Raw genomic sequence first — 23,348 nt, forward strand, 5'->3', positions numbered from 1 at the left:
GCCAGTGAGAAACTGTTGTTGTTTCTCTTGATGTGACAAAGACCAAGAAACTTGGGAAGGAATGGGTTCTTTTTATCTTCCAATGTGTAGTCCAATATCCAGGAAAGTCAGGGCAGAAACTCAAGTCAGTAATATAGAGGTGAGTACTGAAGCAGACGCTATAAAGGAATGCTGCTTACTGGCTTTCTACCAATCTGTCCAGTGTGGCACTGCCCACAATGGTCTCAGATCTTCCACATTAATAGTCAGTCAAGGTAATACCATAGATTTCCTAGGAGGCCAATCCTATACAGTTATTTTCTCAATTAAGATTCTTTCTTCCAAGACGACTGCACTTTGTATCAAATTGGCATAAAATCTATCCACTCAAAGACCTTGTCTCAAAATAAACAATGTGGACTGCATCTGAGGAGCAAAACCTAAAGTTGAACTCTGCTCACCCCACTCCTAACACACAGATGGACAGGGGAAAGGAGGGAGGGAGGGGGAGAGAGATAGAGGCAAAGAGAGATGGAGAAATGTACACATACAAGATAATAAATATCACAAACCTGTCTCCTTGAGCAGGAAAAATGGAAACAAGTGCCCAGAGTACATATTTCATGTTTCTCCAGTAATTAACTGTCAATGAAATTTCCCTAATTCCTTCAAAGAAGCTGTAGATTCCACTGGTTTCTAGAAAAGTTCATTTTAGGTGAAAAAAATTCCAGTGGTCAAATAGCATGTGAATATTGTCTCATCATAATCATTATTTGATGTTGGAAGAAGGAAGTGTGTCTCTATGTAGGAAAGCAAACCTATTAGTCAGCTTATCATCATTATGACAAAATGCCTGAGAGAAGCAATTTAAACTTGGGAAAGGCTCTCTTGGGCATATAGTTCAAATGTTTCAATCCATGATCACTTGACTCTGTTCATGGGCTTGTGGTAGGGCAAGACATCAAGATGTATGGATGGGGGAAGCAACTCATTTTATGGTGACAAATAGCAAAGAGAGAAGGGGCCAGGAGAAAGGTTTACTCCTCAAAACACCCACTTCCTTCTAATGGAGGCTACCTTGTGGGTTTTCATCACCCCACAGTAGCACATCAAGTTATGAGTCCATCAATAAGTAGACTCGTTGGTTGATGAGGTCACAGCCCTCATGGTTCAGTCATTTCCCCAAAGCTCCATCTCTGAAAATTTCCTTGGGGACAAAGCTTTCAGCTGACAAGGCTCTGGGGACATTGCTGATTTAAATCATAGTAGCAAATGATTTGGGTTTTAGTGATATCCACAAGCACAATGATATATTTGCATCATATCCACAGCTGTTCAACCAATGCTCAACTTTGTCTGACCGTAAATAATATTTCTGGTTTAGGCATACTGTCTGCACATAGTTTATACACCAGATTGTATTTCTTTATCTCCCCCATTTATCCTCCCTTTTTCACTTGTGCTGCTGGAATTTGAACCTCGGGACTTTCACATGCCGGCACTGCCCCCCGCCCACACCTTCCAGTGGCAATTTCAACAACGCTCTTTGGCTTGGAGGGAGCAGAAGTATTTCATTTAGAAGTGTCCAGCTTCCACTCAGGGACATGCTAGACTGCTGGTCAGCCTGAGCCCCTCTCTTTGCAGCTGCCTCAGCCACTTTCTTCACTTCCCCCAGACTGCTCCAAACCCTTTCCCTCTTCCCTAAATGCCATCACCAGTCTCTATCTCTCCACATTATCCCAAAAAGTAGGGTGATCCCTCCAGATTCAAGCTTCTCTGCCTTGAGCTTTCCTTCAATAACAGTAACTGGCATGTCCTGAGTGCTTCCTCCAGACTCTGCAGGAAGAGGTTTTGCTTCATCTTGTCTAGCTGTCCATTCAGTCCTAAGACACAGGCTCCATTAGGACCTCTTGTTCACAGGAAGGTCAACACTGAAGGTCCCAGTAAATTGCTGCAAGTCACTACTCCAGGAATGAGCAGCAATAAGATTGGCATCGTTGCCTCTCCCCTCAGAGATGTGGCTGCTGTCCCCACTACCCACCACCCAGTGGGTTTTTGAAGCTGTCCTGAGTGTTTCCAAAACAACTAACTGGAATCCTACAAACAGAAAGGGATAGCGATAAAATGTTCACTTAATTTTAAAAATTAGATTATACCACAGTCATTTCTTAACATTCTGATAATGTTGTGTGTCAGTTTTTTATTGTTGTTGTTTTGGTTTTGGGTTTTTTGTTTGTTCTTGTTTTTGATTTTTGCTTTTCCCTTTTAACATTACATTTTGGACATATATTTTTAAACATACAAGACTATTTTTCTATTCCCATAAAGTTCAAGCCACTCATTAAGATATGCAAACATATACAGATATGCAAACCCACTTGGCTTCCCTGTGACAATCCTGTGAATGCCCCAAAACAGCCACTACTCTAAAATGCCACCACAAATCAGCTCTTTTATATAAAATTTTATTCTTGAATTTCATGTTAGAGAAATTATTCACAACAGATGATCCTCAGCTTATAATGGTTAGAACTCTATATTTTCTATTTCGTTGTGGTACAAAACCAATATGCAGTCAGCAGAAATTGAATTCTGAATCTTGAATTTCCATATTTTCTGTGACTGTACCTCCCAATCAGCTATGCAATCATGAGAGGAAACCACCCACACACTACCATGCTTTGTTGCTAGTATTTGAGGGTATGGTGTTTTCAAATCTCATTATGTCTACCAAACACTCATATTTATGTGTATATATAAGATACTTAGCTCTGAATTATAAAACAGCTCTGTCTTAGACAACTTTACCCACTATAGGTCATATAAGTGCCCTGATATTTTTAAGGTGATGAAACTAAGGGTACTGAGTAGGTTAGAGCATATGCATTGCAAGCTCATCTCAAATACCACCTTCTCTGTAAAACAATTCCCAGTTATCCTCCATAACATGCTAATTATCCTCTTAACCACCATCATAAGCCAACTTCCACTATTTACAATGTGCTAATGACTGGCCAAAGTGCTTCCTATGTATTAATTCCATTAATATCATGGAGGTGGTGGTGTTGTCTACATTTTCTATGCTAAGATAGTAAAGTTACATGGATTTTCTTGTTAGGTTATAAGCAAATGGGAAGTGCATAGGTGTAAATGAGGGAGGTGGAAATGAAAGAAGGGTGAAGTAGAACACGAAGGTCTGCATTGCAGAGACTACGTGGATAGTCTGTAGGGGAGGGGTGCATTTCATCACTGTTCCTCTTTGCATACAAAACGGAAGAACGACTGGTGCTGGTGTGGGTGTTAATGTGTACAAAACCTAATTTCACACATTGTCTTACCCAACAGCTTACAAACTAAAATTCAGTTTTAGTTCTCCCTTCCCCGGCTTCACCCTCTGGACCCCCTAGACCTGAAATTCCCAGCAGGCTCTGTAGCCTTTAGCAGAGCAGTCTCAATTATAACTGTGCTATAGACACCTTCCATATTTACCAGTATCCCAAAGGCACATGCATGACTGACACACTCCCCCATCCACATTAAAAGAAAATTATGTTAGAATAGTACTCCTCCATGGAGCCAGGTCCTTCTCATTCTCTCAGGCCTCCAGGATACCTGATCTGCCTGGAGGAAACGCACTGTCTTATGACGCAGGCAGACTAAGAAGCTTCCATGGAGAATCCAGTTCATCAAGAGCTAGAAGCTCTCTGACACTCAGAGAATGGATGTGTGTGATGCACAGGGAGTTCTGGGATCTGGTTCATAGGAAGCTGACATAGAAGGTTCTGGGAAGTAGTCAGTCGGCACTTTCATTGAATAGAAGTGACTTGACAATTTCTTGTGTGACTGAAAAATAAACAAGTTGTCTTAGCACTTTGTTTTATGTAAAAATATCTGCCTTCTCTTCTAATTCAAGTTCTTAGGCTGTAAAGATTTAAGGATAAAATCTCAAGGACAAAAGTCTTTCTGAGAGTCACCCCTTAGTCACTACTGTCCTGTGAGGTGACAGTGCCCCTTTGCTCACAATGCTGCTCTTAGCCTGTGAGCTCATGCCCCGCTATCAGATGTTAATGTCTACTCTTCCCCAAGCTCCTCATCTCTTAATAAACTTTTACTTTTCAACAATTTTGTTACAGTAGCCATGATTAGAGTTCTCTGGAGGCCCACTAAGGAAAAGCTATTTCCTGGTCTGGATAGAACTCTAATAAGTCAAGCTACCCAAAATATCAGCATTAACAAACCAAGCTGGTCAAGCACCTGATTAAGAGTTTATTCCTCAGGAGGGTTGATTCACATTAAGCCCGTGCTAAGGTGAGATGGGAGGAATAATTATCCCTTCAAGGAGATAATAAACATTTCCTTCCCAGAAACTCCACATCTCATGCAGTTACTTATGGAGCTGGAGCCACGGCTGGGTTAAGTCTGCCAGTTTTCTAAATTACTCAGAAAATTAATATTTTGTTTCTTTTTCCTTTATTTGGAATCTTGCCAAAGCATAGGCATGCTTTCCCAGACACTCTGGGCTTCTTCCTTCTTTTTCTGAAGCTTCCCACGCCCTCACCTCAGGCTTCCTGTTTGCTTACTAAACTCCACTGCTAACTCAAATGGCCTGGCTTCATCTTTTCCTGTCTCCATCTCCTCCTCCAGGTAGCTACTGAGATTTACAGCTCACCTGCTTTAGGCCTTTTCTTTTAAATTCTAACAACACTGTTCCCAAGCTTCTTTCTAAACTAGTTCTCAAGTTCTTTGAATTCCTACTAATCTCTCCAATTTTAATCAAATTTCACAGGGCCAAACTTATAAGTATTTATTTCCAAACATATTTTACAGTTGAGACTGAAAGTCTTGATTAAAGATGCAAGAGTTGGGAGGAAGTGAACCCAGCCTACCCATGTTTAGCATGGACTGAAGCACACTCAGAGTGGTGGCTACTCAGAGCCAGAGGCAGTTTTGGCTTTAGTGATAAGAAAATATACTAAAGGGCTTAATTTTCAGTAATCTTGCACAAGTATACCAATGTCCCCCATACCAATGAGTCTACAAAGCCAGTCATTCATCCACTCAGTCATGCTTCAAAGAGCATTTCTTGAGAACTTACAACACACCTGGATGTTGATCCAGGGACCCTGGTGTCTCTTTTTACCATCATCAGTATGCAGGACAGACATTCCTATTTCATAATTTAAGACTTCTCTAAAATCTCTTAGCTTCTAATGAATAATTCCTTTCCTTTATTGCAGCCAGGAATTATTGATGCAGAGGGAATTACGTAGAGCAGTATTCCAACAAATGTGGCAGGCATTAGAGATGCAAATGGCGGCCACAGGTGGGGGCAGCTAGTAAATAGACAGTGGGGGGCAGACAGATCTTTCAACTGACAGTTCAGGGAAGACTAGGTGCCTGCAGAGGAAGACTGAGCTTTTCTTGAGAAAATAGAAGAGCAGCCTGCCAAGCTCTTTCATAGGAAGCTTGGTACCTCAAAGGAGAGTAGGAGTCCTTCCTCACCCCCTCCACCTTGCCGTTTTAGCACCTGAGCTGGGGGTTCCTTTGCACTGAAAGGTGAGAGCTCTTCCACTAGAGCCCAGGCTGAAAGTTGCTGTTGATGGCCTGAAAGCATTATCGATTCTGCAATGGCCTTTTCTTTGTTATCTGTTAACATTCCAGATGTATCAATCAAATCTGCACTCACCCTCATCATCCTTTTCCCATAGCCGGTCCTTGACTTCCACTCGATCTCAATGGACTTGACAAACTCTTTCTAGTCTGTCTTTGAACAGTACCAAGGGCTTCTTAAGTGTTAAATGCTGGGTTGAGATTGTAAGGCTGCGGCTATACCTGGGGCTATCTGCTTCCACTGCCTGGCATAAAGAATGGCACACTAAAGATGCTCTACCAGTATATATTAAATAAATGGGCTGCAATCTGAACCCAGACTTACCTGCAAAATACAGCCAAGCCTTTGTGATGCTCCATATCTTTCCACTCTTAGCCCAAATTTGTTGATGTCTCCATTCCCAGCATACTTCCTTCATTTTCATAAAGTCACTATTGCCCAGGAAATGTCTTGTTCCAGTTTTAGATTTGTGCCTTCCTGCTGCTAAGTTCCAGAAGATTCACTGTGAGCATCTATCCTTCCCTATCTTGTAAGCCTTTCTGACCCAGGCCACAGTTATACCTTGGGGATGTATATTCCTAATTATTTCCCTATTGTGACAGCCAGTGTACTAGAAGCCCTGCACTTGACTGAGAACCTTCTGAAGGCATATTCTCAGAGCTATAATAGCTCTTGTAATCAAATAGGTATTCAATAAATGGCAATTGAAGAAATGAATTCATGAATAAAAAATAAAATGAAATTGGCAAAAGGATTGGTGTATATACTCCTGCCTGTTTACAACCAAATATCCTCCCAGTAACGAGCAATTATTTTAGTGAAAAAAAGCTAATCTCCAATCCTAAGATCAATTTTGTTTTGTGTGTGTGTCTGTGTTTCTTTAACTCATGTCTGTTTTCTAAGACCTAAGTCTCTTGAGTTTGAATGTGTCCCTTCATAACTGTAATCAGAACTTACCATTTTGTAATAAATACTAAGAAAATTGAATCAAATGTTCTCAGCTTAACAGAATCCCTGTGTCAAGAGAACAGAATCACTTTTCTCATCAGCATCTCAATGGAACCTGCATGACTTTCACTCATACACAATTCTAGATGATAACAGCTCCATCCCCAAACTAGATAGAATCATTTTCTCTATCTTATTTGGTATTTAGTAACCCATCCCACTTGTGTTTGTTCTGTCTTAACTGTGTGTAGTGTCTGAGAAGGATTTTCTTATGAATCTAAATGCTGAAATATATACACTATTAAGTAAGGAAGAAGCTAAGTGTGTGTACATTCAAGCTGGAGTTAAAAGAGTTTTCTTCATGCATGGTAGCTGGTCACAACTGTTGGCAAAATATTAGAAAATCCAGTGTTCTTTCTGAAGGGAAAGAAAGAAAAATTTACAACCCTCCACCTTGATTTGGTCCTTAATATTCTAGAAAAGTTAAAGTTTGTCAAATTAAATTAAAGTTAATTAAACCGATGGCTATACCTGAATGATTGCTAGACCTTTGGGTGCTGAGACCAGACATAAACTAATCAAAAGCATATTGGAAGAAGCTGACAGGTTTCAAAACATAGACTGTCACTTTATTCACATAAAGTACCTTTTCCAAAGCTGTTATTGCACGATAGGTACACATCAGGTGCCAATAATAGACAATACAACCGTGGCCCAAACATACTGTCAAAAACCTTCCATACAATTTTCAGTATCCTAATTTTACATATGGAGAAAAGATCGAGAAAGTTGTTTGCTGTATGTTTTAGTTAACAATACTTTAAAACTTCCTGTTTAAATATCCAAAGATTTTAAAACAATGTAGCAGAAAAGAAATGCCATTTAGAAACAGAAATTAGTGGTAAAACACAGATTCTTCATGCACATCTTAGAACTAAATACTGAACATGTGTGTCTCTGTGTGCGTGGAGGGGTGCTAGACATGATGTATGTGTTGGGGGGGAGTGCTAGACATGATATTTCTGTGGGGAGGGATGCTGGACATGATGTGTTTCTGTGTGAAGGGGAGCTGCTGGACATGATGTGTGCCTGGGGGGTGTTAGGTTAATGATTACTTGTTCATGATACCAAAGCAAGTTCCACATAAGCTAAAGTTTGAATAAGAAAGATTGGGGCTATACCAAAAGAGAAGCATGAGAAGATATTATATATATTATATAATATATGTGTGTGTGTTTATGTGTATGTATGTATGTATGTATGTACGTATGTATGTATGTATTTATATAATGACCAAGAAGTCTGAAAGAAAAATATTAATATATCTGCCATATACTCAATGCCAAAAAATGACTGAAAACTACAAATAGGTTCCTTTATAAAAAGAAAAAAAGTCGCCGAGTATTGGTGGTGCACGCCTTTAATCCCAGCACTTGGGAGGCAGAGGCAGGTGGATCTCTGTGAGTTCGAGGCCAGCCTGGTCTCCAGAGCGAGTGCCAGGATAGGCCCCAAAGCTACACAGAGAAACTCTGTCTCAAAAAAGCAAAAAAAAAAAAAAGTCAACTAGTCAAAATTTAGGGGTAAAGATTCACATTTTTCATTAAAATGGCAAAATTTAAAACTAGATTTTATTTATCTCTCATGTATTTCCTGCCAAATAAGTCTTTTATGATCATTAAACAAACAATAAGTTATCAAAAACATGCCAAATGCCACTAAATTAAATTGCTCAATAAATATTTGAGGTATAAAAATGCTTGTGAAACTGAGCCTAAAACATGACTGGACTTGACTCACTCCACACACCTTTCTCCAAGCAACTTGATGCCAGAGATGCCAAGGTGGACTTCTTTTTCAAATCTAGTTTTGGGATATATATATATATATATATATATATATATATATATATCCTTAAAGATGTATTTGAGAGCCATTAAACCCAAGGAAATGATAAGAATCTTGGAAGGAAGACAAAGATACAAGTAAGTTACCCTTGGCTTCAAGTACATGGAAGAAATCAGAAGAATCCAGGGAGAAAGTCTTTATATGATGCTCAGGATAGTTTTTAAAAATGTTTCTTATTTTGGCTCACAGTTTTGGAGATTTCAGTCAACGACTAATTGACCTTGTTGCTTTAGATTTGTGGTGAAACATCATGACTAGAGCACATAGGACAGAAAGGCTACATGAGGGTGGGGCTGTCAAAGACTGTCCTGCAATTATCATACCCTTCAAGGATATGTCTACACACCTAAAACCACTCATTATATCCCATCTTTAACATGGTGCCTTCTAGGGGGTATTCTATATGAAAATGTAGCATCAGTTAATTACAATTCTGAAAAATTACTAAGTACTGATTATGCCACAAAGATGTCCAAAAGCAAAGAACACCCAAGAACCAGAGGACGTAAGAGAAGGCCATCAAATCTATGAAACTGAATAGTGAAAAGTAAGTTCCCACCTAAATCTGAGAAATCAAAACATAGTTTCCACAATCATTGTGTACATACTGTTGGGGGTATTATTATTACTTGTGAATTATAAATGTGAATAATAAAATGACAACTCATGAAGGAGGAATGTTTCTTTCTTGTTCTTGAGGATTTCAACTACCTCTAAGAATATGATTTTCCTTCTTAGCTGATCAAAAAAGCTCATGACCTTGATGAATTTGAATAGTTCCAAGAGCTCTTTTGAACTTTGAACTTTTAATGACTTCTCTTGACCCTTCTTCTCATGGTGAGTCATCTACAACAAAGTTCAAATAGGAAGTCATCTCCTCCAAGATGGGTTATTTCTAAAGCTCCAAGTAAAGCCAGGTCCTGTGGGATATGTCCCCTTTCTGATCATCCCACTTTTCTACCACTTACTATGAGTGTATTAAGTAATCATAATATCATTATTTAATGTCTGTCTCCCATTAGGGTGTTAACTCCCTTACAGCAGAAAGAGTCTAGCTGTGCCATTTCTAGCAATTCCCCCTGAGCCCAACATGAATTAATCACTGCATGAATTAATCACTCAATAACTATTTGTTGAATGAAGAGGAAGGTAAAAAGGATAACGCTCTTCCTACACCCCACAAAGACTACACCTTAGTACCTAGAAGCTCAAAATATTGCACCTTTCATGGAAAAATGAAATTTTTGGATGTGATTTACTTAAGGATTTCTGGGTGGGGGATTATCTTGGATTATCTGTGTGAGTCCAATGTAATCACAGGATTCTTACAAGAAGCAAACTTTAGGATCAGAGATGGAGATGAAAATGGAACCTAGGGGCTGAGGAAATGGCACAGTCGGAAAAATGTTTGCCACTTAAAAATGAGAACCCTAGAATACATGTAAAGCCTAGAACAATAGCATGTGCCTGTAATCCCAACAATGCAGAGGCAGGGACAGGTTCCCTGGAGCTCACTGATCAGGAAGCCTAGCCTAATCAGGGAGTCCCATCCAGTAAGAGACCTTGTCTCAAAAACCAAGGTAGACAGCACCTAAGGACCTAGGTTGTCCTGTGGCTCCACATGCATAGCCCACAAAAAGCACACATACATGTATACGTACACACACAAGAAAAGAAAAGAAGCAAAGCAAAGAAAGGAAAGAGAGAATGAGAAAGGGGGGGGAAATGTGACAGTAGAGGGAAGGAATGAAGTGATGAGGCCATCAGACAAAGGGATGTCAACCATGGGAGGTAAAGAAAAAATCTTCTTGGGTGGCTACAGAAGAGATACATCCAACTGACATCCTAACTTAGCCTACACTTCTGACATCAAGAATAAATTCTCATTCTTAAACCACAAGATTTAAGGTAACTTGTTATAGTAGCTGAAAATAAACCCAGGGCCAGTGAGATAACTCAGTTGTGAAGGTGTTTGCCATGGTACCTGCACACACACACACACACACACACACACACATGAATATATGTGTGTATGTGTAAATAAAAGAATATGAATACAGTTCTTGTTCCTTCTCTCTCTTTCTCTCTCTCTCTCTCTCTCTCTCTCTCTCTCTCTCTCTCTCATGTCTTCACTCAGAGACAGCCTTTTGCTCTCCCCCAATAAATCTCTTGCATGAGAAAAAAGAATATGAATACAAACTGCTTAGTTGTATAACACTGTGTAAGATTTATTTAATGACTTGAGGGCAAATAGAAAAATGAGATAATTGTAATAATAATAACACTCTGTTGTAAAACTGGGATGGAACATACTCACAATCTGATTGATGTGATTATTTACCAAAAATCATTTGTTTGGGGACTGTTCCAGCATCATATAAATACAACTAGATCTCAGAGTTGCACTGGAAAGCTGTCTGCATGCCCAGACTCTTAAGCAGGGGGAGTAAAGTGAACAGGTAGCAGCTGGAAAGGCCTTTGACAAACCCCCTTACCAACACTGGGTCTTCATGGTCTCTTCTGTAAAGTGGAGTTGAGAATTGTTTTAATTGACTTGGTAAAGTTAGTGTTTGCTACAGAAATAGAAGCAGGGCCTGCGAGATGTCTCCATGGGTAAGAATGCTTGCTGTGTAGGCCTGATGAGTTTGATTCATAGAATTCACAGTAGAAGAAAAAACAACTCCCAAAAGTTGACTCCAACCTCCATACATGGCACATACATGCCCACACCCACATATAAATCACATACACACACACACACACACACACACACACACACACACACACACACACACACACACACACACACACCAAACCTGCATACATACACATGTAATAATGATGAATAAAAATAAACATTTTTAAAAAGTCATGTAAGTAGGGAAGAAAATCTATGGCAATGTAGAAAGCAGCGGCACTGGTGGCCATGTTACTTACTTTACTCCTTAAGGAAAGGAAGGGTATGTCTGGGTTCATAGTTTGAGAGGCTATAGCCCATCATGGCAGGGAAGGCATGGAGGTGGAGGCAAGAGGCAGTCGTGGAAGTTACATCAGGAGTCAGGGAGCAGAGAGAGGTGGATGCTATTGCTCATCAGGCTTTTCCTTCTCCCTATTTTACTTAGTCTGGGACACTAGACTCTAGGGTGATGCACCATCACCCCTTAGTTAAACTTCTGCAGAAGGGCCCTCAGATACTCAGAGATGTATCTCATGGTGATGCTAAATGCAGCCAGATTGACAACATAGATTAACCACTGGCAACAGTTGTAAAGTCAATGAATAGTTGAAAAGGAGTAGGGTAGATAGTGTGCTAAGTACTTATTAAGGCATCGCTTAAGAAAAGAAAGTGATAGCCATGGTTAACTATGCCAACAGTACTCATAGCTATCTATATAGTACAACATGAGCAGGAAAGAAGTGACGGTAGCTCTTGATGAAATGTGTATGAAGATGAGGCAGTGTGCAATGAAGAGAATACATTTTAAAATGAGTGGCCTTTTCTCTCACTTTTCTATTTCTTTATCCTGGGAGAAAACCTGAATTTTACTTTACTTTTTCTATTTATCTTAACGTTATAAATGCCTATCAGAGCTGGAAAATGTCAGAACATGAAAGAAACTGGGCTTTGCTGAAGTTAAATCCTAGGTATTGGCAAATAGTCACTGTGTGATGCCATGGCACACAGATAAAAATACACCTGCAAATTCCACCCAAAGGCCAGGTTGCCCATATGAGATGGAAACTCACAAGCATGTAATAGCTTGCCTTTGTATTTCTTCTTACTGGAAATAACCTCAAAGTCCTTTTCTGTACTTTTTGCTTGGCTGTTTCTAGTCTGCCTGTCATAGTCATTTTGGGATGTTATTTTAAAAAACTATGATTATATGTAAGCATAAATTTTTCAAAGTATAAATTAAAACTATCATTTTAAAGTATCATACATTATAAATAACTGAAATTTTTCTCAGTTTTGGGGTGTGGAAGTCCAATATCAGGATGCCAGTTCAGAATGGCTTTATTCATCCCCCCCCCAATGAATGCAGATTCTTACTATATCACCATGTGGGGAATGGAGAGATATCTTGATGAAATCCTTCCCTTGTAGCCCAGGCTGGCCTCAAACTTATGACCCTCCTACACCTACCACACAGATGCTGGGATTCCAGCTGTGAACCACCATACCTGAAGAACTTCTTCTTAGGTCACAAATCGCCTGTGTCAGCCACACCCTCACGACTTAATCACATCCATAAAGCCCCACTTCCAAATTGGAATCAGAGTTTCAACCTGTGTATTAGAGGAGAGCACACACAAGCATTCTGTATACTGTGCTGCCTTATGCTACAGCCATCTATGTGCTTACCTCCTTGAGGGAACAGTGGTGTCCTTGGATATAGCATCTTCTAAATGTTGCACCATTTTAAAGGAAAACTAGTACATTTAATTTAGGGGTAAGGGAAAACCTGTCCTCATAAACTTCTACAAAAAGAAATTCATAGTAAATTAGTGATCATTCCCCACCCCCAAATCTCTTCTTCCCAGCACACTCTTGACAATTAGAATAAACCATCCATCTCAATCATCATCACTTCCCTTCCCAGGGGCTTTCTCCTTTGTGGAAATCTGTCACTGCTGTCAAAAGCATGGAGTGAACAAAAGGCACTTTTGGTACTTTTCAAATCTGCTGCTGCTATAATTGATAGCACAGAACTCAATCACTGAAAATTGTCACCGTAGAAACGTGTGCCTAACAACAGCATTTGCCTTTACTTCCTTCATTCTCATATGCCAGAATCTAGTTCTTTAACATCATGGAACACAAGGAAGATGAGTTAGAGACTGTGTCTTGCCCAATTCATCCATCTTTTACAGTGTCAAGAAGCACAATTCAGATACATAAGAACCCCTGTTCACTGTCTTCTCCATACTTCCCCATTAAAGCTGGTGTGGCCTAGTGCTCTTGGCTGAAACTACAGTTGGGAATGCTTAATCTGTGTAATATCAATCCCCACAAAACACTGCAAAATCATGAAAATATTGACATATTCCATGGCTCTCTAAGAAAAAGATTTAGCTCCCAGAATTCTTAAACTTTCTATTTTCCGTTTTATCTCACCTATTAACATCTCCCAGAGCAAAGAGAAAAGCATTGGTCATGCACAATGAATTTGGATTGTGTTATTCAGCTTTTCTGTGGCTCTAGATGAAATTTTTATTAACTCTAAGTATCAGCTTACCTCCTATATGAAATAGAAATACTAACAGCACAGCACAGCACTACTCACCACTTTCCATAGTGTACTAATTGCAGTTTACTGTCAATCTCTCCCCATATTATAAGATTTTAGATGTCTCCTCATGGCATTAATAAACAGTCTATGATACAACATAGCATAGATATTCAATAAGTACCTATGAGATGGGTGAATAGAATGAATGACTGCATAGGAAATGACTGGTGGAAAGAAAGGTGTCTTCTTTTTCCCCTTATCCATGTGCATCCCTGCATCTGGGTAATATGAATTTCTACCTAGGTACGCAGCTTCTTGATAAAGGAAACAAAGCTTCTCCCTGAGCTACCTGATGGTTTGAGCCTAAGATCCTGCTCTTCTATTATCCAAATTCCTCTTAGGTCAAGATCAAGTATGCTTGGTTATCATCACACTGGAGGGTGAGAGAAGTTCTATCATATTCTGGCATTGCCATAGCACACTAAGTAGCTTAAACACCAGGAATTTTGTGTCTCACATTTCTGAAGACTGGAGGCCCATGATTAAAGTGTCAGTAGTATTAGTCCTCTGAGTAGAGTGAGACCTGTGTTTCTTGTCACTCTGTTCTGGAAATTTCCTGTGAATTATTGGCATTCCTTATAGATAGTATTCTCCCTGTATCTTCATGCTATTTTTTCCCTCTTTTATTTATATATGTCTTTGTCTTTTCATGTGTCCAAGTTATAAGAACACTAGTAATATAGAAGTTAAGAGCACATTCTATTCCAGTATGATCTTATCTCATCTTAACCCATTTTATCCATAATGACCCTGTTTCCAAAGAAGGTCGTATTTGGATATACAGAGAGATTAGGTCTTTAACACAGGAATTTAGGTCAAACACAATCCAACTGATAACATCAATCAATAATCTCAGCACCCTTTTGTCTGAAGACTTTGAGGCAGTTCTGTTTTGGATTGACAACTAAATCATACTAAACAAATGTGTTTCAGAAAATGCTAGTATGTGCCCTGACAGTGAAGAAAAGGCACTTCCTCATCCCTTTTATAGACTGTTGGTGCCCCTTGCCATGTTGCCCTTTGGTACTTGCCACACTTGAGTTACAAGTTTAGAAGATACACACACACACACACACACACACACACACACACACACACACACACACACCATATGCTGTGCTTGAGCTTAAAGACGTATAGCTTTGTGAGTCTGAGGGATGCTTTCCTTAGCAATCCACTCATAAGGATGTTAAATAAATAAAGCTGGAATAGGAAACGTGATAGCCAACTGAAGAAAGTAATGAGGGTCTGAAAAGATCTGACCATACCTAACACTAAAATCAAGTGAATGCTCAATGGAAGATGGTCTCTTGTTGCTGGTAGATAATCTGCTTATATTGTCTGATAGAAGCTGTGGCTGAGTGGGAAGCAGCCCAATAGACTTCATCAGAGGGACTGTCTACATCACTGTAGCACTGCAACTAGAACCAAGTACCTTTCTTTGTACACCCCAACCTAAGAGAGCCTATGGGGTTTCAAGCCTAGATCCTATCACTTACTCCCCATAAACATGTTAAAAATCAGGCTATTCCCTCTTTGCTTCTATCTGGTGTCACCCAAACCATGACTCAAGGAAATGCTTCAAATGTCTAATTTCTGGATCCTACCATTTTTTCCAGTTTTCAGCAAAGATGTGGACTTTCTTTCTGGTCCATGGAGCTAGAATTTTGAGGTGGAGACTGAGCAAGTAGGCGATCTTGCTCCCATCAGTCTATTCCTGGATGTTCTTACTCCCTCCAGACTTAGAAAAAGCTGCTGCCTATCCCTGAAGCCCAATCCCCACTGCCTACCGCACCTCATCCCACTTCCCCGGCACCTCCCATGCAGCAGCACCCTGATGAACCTGCCCTTGGCCTTCTGGGAGGAACACAGAATCAGCACAGAACTCTGTGGAGTTGGGGGCCTTTGGTGCAGTGCTATGACAAACATAAGGACAACAACAATAATCAGCATGTATTGATGGAGTTGTCCTCATTCTTAAAATTAGAATGCATTGAGAAGAACAAAAAGGGAGAATGTTAGCCCACAATTACTGTGCTATAGTCCTTTGCTTTTCTGTATTGTAAAATCGGGAACCATATTTTTCTTGCTTAATGTAATAGTGGTATTTTTTAATTAAAAAACGTTTAATAATATATACATTGTACACAGTAATATGTGACTTAAGGGCATTTTAACACAAGTATGCTTTGTGTATTCAGCACATTTTCCCTATTATGCCCCTGTACCTTTCCCTTACTGCCCTTTCTTCCTTTCCATAGTCCTCTTTGTTTCCCTATGTAGTCTAACTTCCATTATCCTGTCATCTATACATGATCTATATACCTACTTACATTCTAGTAACTACTTACTATCTCCAGTTGCATCCATTTTCCTGCAAATAATATAACTTTACTGTTTTATGGCTGAACAAAATGCATGCATGTGTGCGTGCATGCGTGTGTGCATGAGTGTGTGTGTGTGTGTGTGTGTGTGTGTGTGTGTGTGTGTGTGTGTGTGTGTATTCTTTATCCATCCCCCTGATAGTCAGCTAGGCTGTTTGTATAGCTTAGCTGCTGTGGATAGTGCTGTAGAAGATGCTCAAGTGTCTCTGTAATATATTGGTTTGGAATACTTTGACAGGTACCCAGACTGGGCCCAGCCATACAGAAGGCCTGTTTTCAGCTTTCTGCTAAATTTCTGTACAGAGCTCCAAGGTAGCAGGACTATCATCCCACAAGCAGTGTAGAAGGGATTTCTTTTGCTTAGATCCTTGCCAATGCTTTTCACTTGTTTTCTTAATGACTGTCATTTTGACACCAGTGAGACAGGATATCAATATAGTTTTTATTTGCATTTCCCCAGTGGTTAGGGGTATTGAGCACTGTTAAAAGTACTGATTTGCCAGTACACGTGGCTGTGAGGGATCAGAGGGGCCACTCACTCAGGGACACCAGTGCACATGGCCGTCAGGGAGCAAAAGTTCAGAATGTGGTCTGCCAGCCCTGTTTACTGACCTGGAGCCAGCTTCCTGGCATTGGTATATTTACCTTCTTCATCTACTGCAGTGGTGATGTCTCTCAGGGCTGTGATAAAGACTGCATAAAGTGACATTTTCAAAGTAATTAGCACAGCACATGGTACAAAGTATTAATGAGTGCACCTAGTAACAATAAACTGCCTTTCTGTAAATTATTTTATCAGACATTAGTGGAGCAGTGCATTTATTGCATATTTGTAGATTTTCATCCTAATTTTAGGAAAGACACGTATATCACAGGTGAAATAGGAGTTATGGTGTTATCTCATTTTGCTCCCATAGGAGGCCTGGAAATTTACACTGGAGAAGGCAAAACACATCCTCAAGAGGTCCTCTACTGTGGTAAGCAATCAGCTGGTAGCAGGCCAGCCTTTTTCCTTGGTGTGCTCTCTTCTCACAGGCCCTGTTCTCACACTCCAAAAGCCAGAGGTTTCCCTGGACAAAGCCTGGCAATACTATATAGTACCCTTGGACTGAACCTGAGCTCATTTCCATTTTTTTTCTCTTGCCCATTTGCCTTCACTCTGGGGCAGGCAATACCAGACCCAGGGCTCTGGCACTTTGGGCTGGCTCCTCTGTAGGAGCTGTCTTGTGCTTTGTGGGTTCAAAAGCCATTTCTATCATCTACCCGCCATATGCCAGCACTATTCATCTACTGTAATACTCTCATGGTAGTTGGCAAGTTGAGAACCCTGGCTCTCTGATAGACCATTCTAGAGAAAGTTGTGGTCTCCTCTCTTCCTCTTCCTAAAGCAAGGTATCAAGCAGCATTTCACTTCAGTGAGCCTGGGCTTCCTGGCTGTGGGATTAGGACAATGGTAGTATCTTCTGTAAATGGACTAGTAAATCTTAGATATTCAAAACACCTGCTACCCTGAGGAGGCCTTAGCACCCAGGAATGTGAAAAGTCACTACCACTGCTGCTCAGCTCCATTTGCCCTCTTGGTAATGACTCTCAACAGATAGAATGATTAGCTTAAATCAGCCAGTTAAGTGTTTGACTTAGGCTCCCTTTCTAAGGCATTGTTGGAATCCTGCCTCAGCAATTACACTTTCAGTTCTTGTAAGTGGGGCAAGTCAGTCCCACTTGAAAGGGAAGCTGGAGAGTAGGCTAGATGCTAGGCATGGTGACAGTGAGGATGCATTCCACAGCAGTGAGGGTGCTCAGGCCTTGTCATCTTCTCCTGTCTGATAGCTACATTATCATTCACTATCAGGCAAAGCACCTAATCATATTGATTTAGCAACGAAGAAACAAAGGGTAGGGAAATCATTTATATCAAGGCTGACCAGATTCAACAAATAAAAATATAGGATGTCCAATTAGATTTAAATAATAGGCAACAGTTTTATTCTGTGTGCCCTATACAGTATTTTCAGATGGCAACATGAAGGAGTCCTATGAGTTTTGATGGACAAGACTGACCCAAGTTAAATGGTAACACAGAGACATTTCTACAGAATTGGTTAATCAATCATGATGTCAGCTTCATCACTCATTGATTCATTTACAGAATAATTAAAGGTCAGTTGTGGCCAGTTCATCTAGTCTGCTTAATATGTTGAATAAGAAGTAGAAATACCACAGAATCTCCATAACTAGCACCTGCAGAATGGAGGACAATGTGGTTTGTCTTTTGTTCCTCTCAGCACAGATTTAAAACTTATTTTAGGGCATTGTTTACTTTACTGGCACAAACTGCTTTGGCACAAACACAAAGGCTAATTAGGATTTTATATTTTTTTATTTCCGTCACCAGCATGAAAGCATAATTGGTGAGGCAGGGTTCCAATCTCAAAAAAAAAAATCTATTGACTGTTTCAACAATTAAGAAATGAAAACTTCCCTGGAAGCTTTTCTCCATGTGTTTACACTCCATACTAAAATCACAAGGGAAAAACTGTGAGTGTCTTTGACAACCTGCTCAGGGAATATTGGCTGTAATCAGTTCTACCTGATGGCTAGTGTGACTGAAGACCTACTAGCCAAGACCCAGAGAGCTCTTCCTCTTGGCCTTCTATAAAATGTCTGAACCGGAAGGAGCTGGGGATATGGCTTGGAGGTTAAGAGCATCTACTGCTCTTGCAGAGGACTGGAACTTGGTTCCCAGCATCTATATCACACAGTGTACAACCTCCTTTAACTCCAGCTCCAGGGAATCTAACAACCTCTTCTGGCCTCTCAGGGCATTGCACTCTCAAATACAAACCCACACAAAGACACACATCCACAGACATAACTATAAGTTTTGTGTTGTGGAAGGATTCTAAAGCTCCAGAAAAGGTGTGGCTCTCTAGGAAGCCTAGGGAGACTCCTTGGGGGATTTTTTAGTATATAGAAGAGAACATATATGCCAACTGTTTAGAATACCCAAGATGTGGATATCTTACTTAATTCTCACCTATCCTAACTGGATAGTTTTCTCCTCAGTCTCACATTAAAGATGAGAGGCAGAGACTCAATCACTTTGTCTATGTAGCTAGTGCATGGGATGCATCACATAAGTCCATAAATATCCTGTCAGCTATGCTGATAACTCTCTGACCAGGCCTCCTCAGTACTGAAACCGAGGAGCACCCTTGTGTTGATTGGTCTTGGTGTATGTGAGATTATGCTGGGGACAGCCAGTGCCTCTGTACACAAAACACGAAGCACAGGTCTACCTGGCCAATATAGCTACTGGGGAAGCTAACACATGCCCATGTTCAAGTATGTTCAAACTCTAGTCCAGAACAATTAAATCCAGGTAATATAATATGCACCAAGTGAAAAAGCAATTGAATTGAAAATTTAATTTCAGGTTAGGTGTCTATAGGAAAATGGTTTAATCCCCCACCCGCTCTTTGACCATTCATTTATGCTATTCCCCCCATGTTCTTTATTCAAGCCCCATTTGTTGCCCTGCATCACTTAACATCTGGTGAGAGGAGCTGGCTAGATTTCACAGTCCCCAGGGATTACCTACACCTTCCTTTCAGATGGGTTTTGATGCAGCCAAATTCAGAATTTTAAATCCATTTCTGCATTATTAACAGACCACCTGTCTCTGTCTAGCAAAGTTCACACTGAAAGGTGGGGGTCTAGCAATCATGTAAGCACGGACTTCTGTAGTGTAGCTTGCATGTCCATTTCAGTGTGTCTTTGTAAGTACGTTGTCCTGGAGTTGGAAAGGTTGGCTTGGGAACAATTGTCTTCATCCCTTTATGTGACACAAAGATCAGAAGAGAAAAACCTGTCTGGACAGAAGGATCAGAAGGACTCTGAACAAGCTGCTTTGGCTACTGCATACTTCCTGACCTCAGTATCTGTGCAACGAATAGCAAAGGCACCTGCAGCCTTCCAGCTGGATTTTGACAATGAACAGTTGAGCAATTATAAAATTTTACTCTATTGTACCTCTTGTATAGTAATTATAAGACTGTTCCTGTAATTTTATGTGTTGGTTATCATCAATGTTGAACTCTACATTGTCATTAGAATAATTAGACAAGCTTTCAGACTAAGGTAAATACTAAGAAAAGTAGCTCCAATATCCAAATGCAGCTGACTTAAGTCTCAGAATGTGTCTATGCTTGCAAACTGAAACCAGTGTTTTGTATGAGATCATGCTTGTTATAAGTCTTAATGCCAAACCTCCTGAGCCCTGCCACCACATGGACCCTTTCTGCCAGGCTGCCCAAGTTCTGCCCTACGCCACGTTAAGGTCCCAACTAACACACAGAGACTTTTATTAGGTACAAATGCTGTTTGGCCAATGACTAGGATTTCTCATCTGCTAGCTCAGTCTTAATTATCATAAATCTATGTATTTTATAAGACTTATCTTATAGGATGCCAGCGGAAGCGTCCTGTCTTCCCAGGCTCATATGGTGGCTCCAGAGCAGAGAGCAGGAGGAAGAGAGAAGGGGCAACTGCTTTCTTGCCCTTGCTTATATATGAGTCTCCCTGCTATGTCACTTCCTGCCTGGATCACTTATTTACTACATTTCCCAGAATCCTCCTTGACTCCTAGTCCCGCCTAACTTGCTGCTTCATTGGCCAAACATACTTTATTTATCATCCAATAAGACAAACACATACACAGAAGCACTTCCCCCATCACATGATAATGTTTCTTTTATTATGTGTCTACAGTTCTGATCTCAATCAGACCCCAAGTCTTGACTTTAACCTACTAAAGCACCCCTTCTTCCACGGCCACTGCCCTCTACCCTATGTCACATCAGTGTGGTTCCTAACAGTGACAGCTTTGTTCCTCACCTCCAGCCCAGGATACAGGACACTTGGCAGAGTCTAGAGATTGATTTGTGCTGCTGGCATCTAGCAAGCAGAAATGGTCACACAGTATACAAGGAAGCTTAAGGCTAGGAAGCCAAGACTTGCATGCGCAATGAGCTCTTCCCCTTCTTTCTCCACTAGGAAACCCATCCCTGGACATTCTTTTAAGATACAAATATGTGACCCCTTTAACAATTCTCTGCTGTCCTCGGGGTAATAGGAAGATGAATCCTAAGCTGTCATGTGTCTTGTTTCTTGCATGGTTCATGGATTTTGTAGATCCCAATGCTCCAAGACTGAAATGCCTTATCATCCCCTAATAAGCCAAGCCTTCGCATATGTCCACAGTATGTGCCAGCATGCTCCCCGAGCCAGGATTGAGACTCCTTCCCTTTGGTATGCACATCAAGGATCTTGTTGAAATACAGACTGTCTTGAGATATGTGGTAGGGGGAGCTGTGCGTTTCTTGAGGCTCCCAGGTAGCACTGATACTATAACCACACCCTGAGTGGCTAGGATCTGGAATAGTGTTTCTCAAGCCTTAGTGGACAGCAGAATGACCCAAGAGAGGTGGCATGAAAATTATATGAAAAAAATGAGGAAGGACAGATTGCCAGAATCCACCCTGGGGTGCCCAATTCAGTACATCTAATATGAAAGTTTGTATCTTAGAAAAGCTATTAGCTGTATCTTGGGTTATAAAGCTTCCTGTGTTTCTGCCTTACTTCCCACGTGTCCTTCCTGTCTAATTTCTGAGTTATCAGCATTCCCTACAGGGTTCCTAGAGAGCCCTATTAATGCCTATACTTTGGATCCCACAAATAATGCCAAAATATGGTACCTCCACCCACATGGTGATTCCCTGTGCCTTGAATAGACATGGTTGGGGGAAGGTATCCCAACAACCCATATAATACCTCATTTATATTCTGAAAATGTTGTCAGTTCTTGGCCAGAATGGAAATAACAGTAATGCCTACAATATACCTCATAGGCATCAAAGACTCAGGGCTGGTGGGAATCAACTGTGTTTCCCTATCAGCATCTCCTTAACTATCCCAATAGGATACAATTATTTTATTTAAAGAATTTTTAAGCCTATTTTCAAGGCATCGCAGAAGAAAAATGTTTGAGTAGCTGACCAAAGCAGACAAGTCCTATCTGGGAAGAAGAAAAGTGTGAAGGTGGCTATGAGGGTGGCTATGAAGGTGGCTATGTGGGTGACTATGAGGGTGGCAATGAAGGTGTCTATGAGGGTGGCTATGAGGGTGGCTATGAGGGTGGCTATGAGGGTGGCTATGAGGGTGGCTATGTGAATGACTATGAGGGTGGCTATGTGGATGACTATGAGGGTAACTATGAGGGTAACTATGTGGGTGACTATGAGGGTGGCGATGAGGGTGTCTATGAGGGTGGCTTTTAGAGTGGCTATGAAGGTGAATATGTGGATGGCTGTGAGGGTAGCTATGAGGGTGGCTCTGAAGGTGGTAACAGATTGCTGGATGAAGGGGAAGACTGTATTCCAATCCCAGGAACCAGCAAGACCTCTGTACAGGAGACAGGATGAGCATGGGAACTACATCTGGATGAGCACAATGGAACCAGGTTTGGGTCCCGCCATCCAGACAACATGGGGGTCTTTTGGTCAGAACAATTCCTTGAGTTAGTCACTCTCTTTTTGTTGTCCTTTTTATCTCCCCAGAAATATCATAAAAGTGGCTCCAATATTTGTTCACTACCATTTTTGGCCAAGATCTGCCAGAAAATTGAATTGTATGTATACTGTTTCTACTGTCAAAGCAGTTATGACATATCTTTGCTTGTCTTTATTCTCTGGGAACTAAATTGATGTTCATATTTAAAAGGCATCCTCCTGAAATTGATCATGTTTCTTGCTCAAAACAAGGCTTGTACAGAAATTCAAAGACAAATCTACTTTGAACAAAATAATTCTGGAAATGTATCACAGGCAATCTCAGCCCCAGTGAGTGGTGCCCCAGAGAGTTTCAGGCAATCATTGCTTAACACTTTGGGGGAAGCCTCTTCTTGCCATATAATGTATAGATAAAGTTGACTGCCTCATTCTTGCACAGCTTCTGGGACTTTACCTGACTCTGGTTGTGAGAAGAAAAGGCAAGCACACAGAGAGACAGAAAGGGATTGGCTGCACCTGGGTCTCTGATGGAGAAGCCTCAGGACCCCTAAAGCTCAGTGTGCTTATTAGACAGAATGGAACAGAGAGGCTGATTCATTGCATACAGGAAGAGGGGTTCTTGCATATAGTTAAACAAAGAGCCAGGGTTTCTGTCACACAG

The 23,348-nt window shown here is 40.7% G+C and overlaps 1 protein-coding gene across 1 annotated transcript in view; it reads left to right on the top strand.

Moving 5' to 3' along the window:
- The window catches only part of Aoah (acyloxyacyl hydrolase), a 198,801-nt gene that overhangs the window by 58,945 nt on the left and 116,508 nt on the right, over nt 1-23,348 (top strand). Inside the window, exons 5-6 of the mRNA XM_027409368.2 lie at nt 17,036-17,095; nt 22,736-22,806. Of these exons, the coding sequence (XP_027265169.1) occupies nt 17,036-17,095; nt 22,736-22,806 (131 nt within the window). The remainder of the gene's footprint in view (nt 1-17,035; nt 17,096-22,735; nt 22,807-23,348) is intronic.

The sequence above is a fragment of the Cricetulus griseus genome, chromosome 3 (assembly GCF_003668045.3).
Source record: "Cricetulus griseus strain 17A/GY chromosome 3, alternate assembly CriGri-PICRH-1.0, whole genome shotgun sequence".
Lineage (NCBI taxonomy): Eukaryota > Metazoa > Chordata > Mammalia > Rodentia > Cricetidae > Cricetulus > Cricetulus griseus.